The sequence below is a fragment of the Rhinoraja longicauda genome, chromosome 41, assembly GCF_053455715.1.
Source record: "Rhinoraja longicauda isolate Sanriku21f chromosome 41, sRhiLon1.1, whole genome shotgun sequence".
NCBI classification, from domain to species: Eukaryota; Metazoa; Chordata; class Chondrichthyes; order Rajiformes; family Arhynchobatidae; genus Rhinoraja; species Rhinoraja longicauda.
The window spans coordinates 5,927,956-5,932,057 of NC_135993.1; the positions used below are offsets into that span (position 1 = coordinate 5,927,956).

A 4,102-nucleotide genomic window follows, 5' to 3' on the forward strand; every position below is an offset into this window, starting at 1 on the left:
AGACGGTGTAATCTCTTAGCCAGGTGCTAGTTTCACAAGAAAGGTAACTTGTATCGACCTGACTCGGCATTGTCGCGGTCATTCTCGTGGTCATTGTCGTGGTCATTGTCGTGGTCATTGTCTCGGTCATTGTGGTCACTGTCGTGGTCATTGTCATGGTCATTGTCGTGGTCATTGTCTCGGTCATTGTCGTGGTCATTGTCGCGGTCACTGTCGTGGTCATTGTGGTGGTCATTGTCGTGGTCATTGTCGTGGTCATTGTCGTGGTCATTGTCACGGTCATTGTCGTGGTCATTGTCGTGGTCATTGTCGCGGTCATTGTCACGGTCATTGTCACGGTCATTGTCGTGGTCATTGTCGTGGTCATTGTCGTGGTCATTGTCGTGGTTGTGGTCATTGTCGCGGTCATTGTCGTGGTCATTGTCGTGGTCATTGTCGTGGTCGTTGTCACGGTTGTTGTCACGGTCATTGTCGTGGTCATTGTCGTGGTCATTATCGCGGTCATTGTCGTGGTCATTGTCGTGGTCGTTGTCACGGTCGTTGTCACGGTCATTGTCGTGGTCATTGTCACGGTCATTGTCGTGGTCATTGTCGTGGTCGTTGTCACGGTCGTTGTCACGGTCATTGTCGCGGTCATTGTCGTGGTCATTGTCATGGTCATTGTCGTGGTCATTGTCGTGGTCATTGTCGTGGTCATTGTCATGGTCATTGTCGCGGTCGTTGTTGTGGTCATTGTCGTGGTCATTGTCGTGATCATTGTCGCGCTCATTGTCACGGTCATAGTCGCGGTCATTGTCGTGTGGTAAATTAAAATTTCGGCGATCTGCTACGACTTTGACAGTCGCCGGCAGTCGCCTTAAACATCGCGTAACTGGGACAGGTCCTTTACTCTGGGCAAAAGACTCTGTGCGTCTACCCAATCTATTCCTCTCATGATTCTGTACATATACAAGTTTATCCCAAGAACATTTCAGCTCTCTGCTATCTTCTCGTTAGTAATTGGGCAATTCTGGTGTTCAGAGATCCTACACAACCAGAATCTATTGGGACTGTTCCTTTCTAGATAATTAATAAACTACATTGTCATCTTTAAGCCTCCAATTGTCTAGTACCTCTACTGCGCTGAAAAGTCCCAAGAAGCTTTATAGGAGAGATATCCGTTAGAACTGATACCAATATTCTTCGGGGCAGATGGGCAGGTAATGATTTGAAGGTAATCACAAAGTGCTAGAGTAACTTAGCAGGTCCGAGGCATTTAGCGAATCCGCGTGGAAACAGGCTCCTCAGACCATCCAGTCCGCGTCGATCCGTGATCAGCACGTACACTAACACTATCCTACACACACACTCGGGACAATTCACAACTTTTACCGAAGCCAATTAACCTCCGTCTTTGGAGTGTGGGAGGAAACCGAAGCACCCAGAGAAAACCCACCCGGTCACAGGGAGAACGTACAAACTCCACACTGACAGCACCCATAGTCAGGATCGAACCTGGGTCTCCGGCGCTCTAAGGAAGCAACTCTACCTCTGCGCCACCGTGCACGTCTTCCGAGGGACATTTTGGATCTCAGTAACGTTGGTGGAAAATAGCTGAAGTTAGACAGGGTGACTGTTAACACTAGGGTGGAACAGAAGCCAATTCACCTGCAAACCTGCACATCTTTGGAGTGTGGGAGGAAACCAAAACACCCGGAGAAAACCCACGTGGTCACACGGAGAGCGTACAAACTCCACACAGACAGCACCTGTAGTCAGGAGAAAGTCAGTCACATCAGAGTCGCATACAGGTCAGATGGGGCAGATTGTCTGCCCGAAAGACTTTAATAAACCAGATGCATTTTTGTGACATTCCGTTAGTTTAACAGTCCGCTCACTGTTCAGCTTTTTGATCCCAATGTATTGAACTATTGATTATGTATTAGGGCCAGAAACAGTGGCACAGTTGGGAGAGACACTGCCTCACAGCGCCAGAAACCCCGGTTCGATCCTGACCTGGGCTACACTCTGTGTGGAGTTTGCACCCTCTCCCTGTGACTGCGTGGGTTTTCTCCGGTAGCTCCGGTTTCCTCCCACACTCCAAAGACGTGCAGGTTTGTAGGTTAATTCAGTTTAGTTCAGAGATACAGCGCGGAAACAGGCCCTTCGGCCCACCGGGTCCGCGCCGCCCAGCGATCCCCGCACACTAACACTATCCTACACCCACTAGGGACAATTTTTACATTTGCCCAGCCAATTAACCTACAAACCTGTACGTCTTTGGAGTGTGGGAGGAAACCGAAGATCTCGGAGAAAACCCACGCAGGTCACGGGGAGAACGTACAAACTCCGTACAGACGGCGCCCGTAGTCGGGATCGAACCCGGGTCTCCGGCGCTGCATTCGCTGTAAGGCAGCAACTCTACCGCTGCATCACCTATTGGTTATGGTAATATTGTAAATGGTCCCTAGTGTGTGTGTAGGATGGTGCTCGTGTACGGTGGTAGTTGGCGTGGACCTGTGGGCTCTCAAGGACATGTGTGGGCTGGCCCGGTGGCACAGCAGTACAGCTGGGACCAGGGTTCGATCCTGACCACGGGTGCTGTCTGTACGGAGCTTGTACATTCTCTCTGTGACCACGTGGGTTTTCTCCGGGTGCTCTGGTTTCCTCCAAAGACGCACAGGTATGTGGGTTAATTAGATTTGGAAAACTAAACTAAACCAAACAGTAAAGTGGGGCAAAGTTAGTGGATCAGTCTTTGTCTCTGGAACAAACTCAATGGGCCGAATGGCCTACCCTTTGCTCTTATTTCCCTGCAGGGGGAGAGGGGGTTAAGATGGGGCCTCCGTACTGGAGGCCAAAGGTTTCCCATTTCTATGTCGGAAGAAACTGCAGGTGCTGCTTTGAACCGAAGAAAGACACAAAACGCTGGAGTAACTCAGCGGGACAGGCAGCGTCTCTGGGGAGGAGGGAGGGGAGGGTTGACGTTTCGGGTCGAGACCCTTCTTCAGACGTTACCCCCTTCTCTCCAGAGATGCTGCCTGTCCCGCTGGGTTTACTCATTCATGATTTAGCGCGGTTGCCCCGGTTACAGTCAAAGCTGCTGGAAGTTTGTTTCTTGGCCATTAGAGAATAAACAATGGAGCTTATATTCAGATCGCACCTCAGGAAATCAAAGCATCTCAAATGGATGGGAACAAAGGCGCACTGTTTGAGAGCCTCGCTTGACCAGGGGGCGATGGCGCCTGGCTTAATGTGAGGCAGGGAAATCACTGCCTGGGTGGAACTGCAGATGCTGATTTCCACCGAGGATAGACGCAAACTGCTGGAGGAACTCAGCCGGGACGGGAGAGAAGGACTGGGTGAGCCTTCTTTGGTCTGAGAGTCAGGGGATCTGAAATCATCACCATTGGACCAAAAACGCTCACCAAATCCACCCACAACTTCACCCTCAACATTGAATGGTTTCCCAGTATCCACCTCCCCTCACATCCGGAATCTTGGAATCATCCTTGATCAAACCCTCTCCTTCGACAAACACACTAAACACATCACCGAGACAGCCTTCTTCCACCTCAAAAACATCGCCCGTCTCAGTCCGTCCCATCCCTCTCCTCCACAGCTGCAGAAACCCTCATCCACGCCTTCATCACCTCCCGTCTGGACTACTGCAACAGCCTCCTCTATAGTTCACCCTCAAAAATCATCAACAAACTCCAATACATCCAGAACTCCGCTGCCCGTCTACTCACCCACTCCCCGACCCGTGACCATATCACCCCCGTCCTTTACAAACTCCACTGGCTCCCCATCCCCCAGAGAATCCAGTACAAAATCCTCCTCATGACCGACAAAGCCCTCCATAACCTGGCCCCATCCTACCTGACCGACCTCCTCCACAGGCACACTCCCACCCGCACCCTCCGCTCTGCTGCTGCTAATCTCCTGCCCCCCCCCATCCGGACCAAACTCAGATCCTGGGGGGACAGGGCTTTCTCCATCGCTGCTCCCACCCTCTGGAACTCACTACCTCAAACCGTCAGAGACTCCTCCACACTCACCACATTCAAAATATCACTGAAGTCTCACCTGTTCAGCACTGCCTTCAAACACTGAAGGTCAC

General features: G+C 51.3%; 1 protein-coding gene across 1 annotated transcript in view; it reads left to right on the plus strand.

Annotated features, from left to right (window-relative positions):
* The window catches only part of LOC144611727 (RNA-binding protein Nova-1-like), a 139,254-nt gene extending 136,047 nt beyond the window's left edge, over positions 1-3,207 (plus strand). The window contains exon 4 of the mRNA XM_078430960.1: positions 3,109-3,207. Within this exon, the coding sequence (XP_078287086.1) occupies positions 3,109-3,207 (99 nt within the window). The remainder of the gene's footprint in view (positions 1-3,108) is intronic.
* Positions 3,208-4,102: the final 895 nt, after the last annotated feature.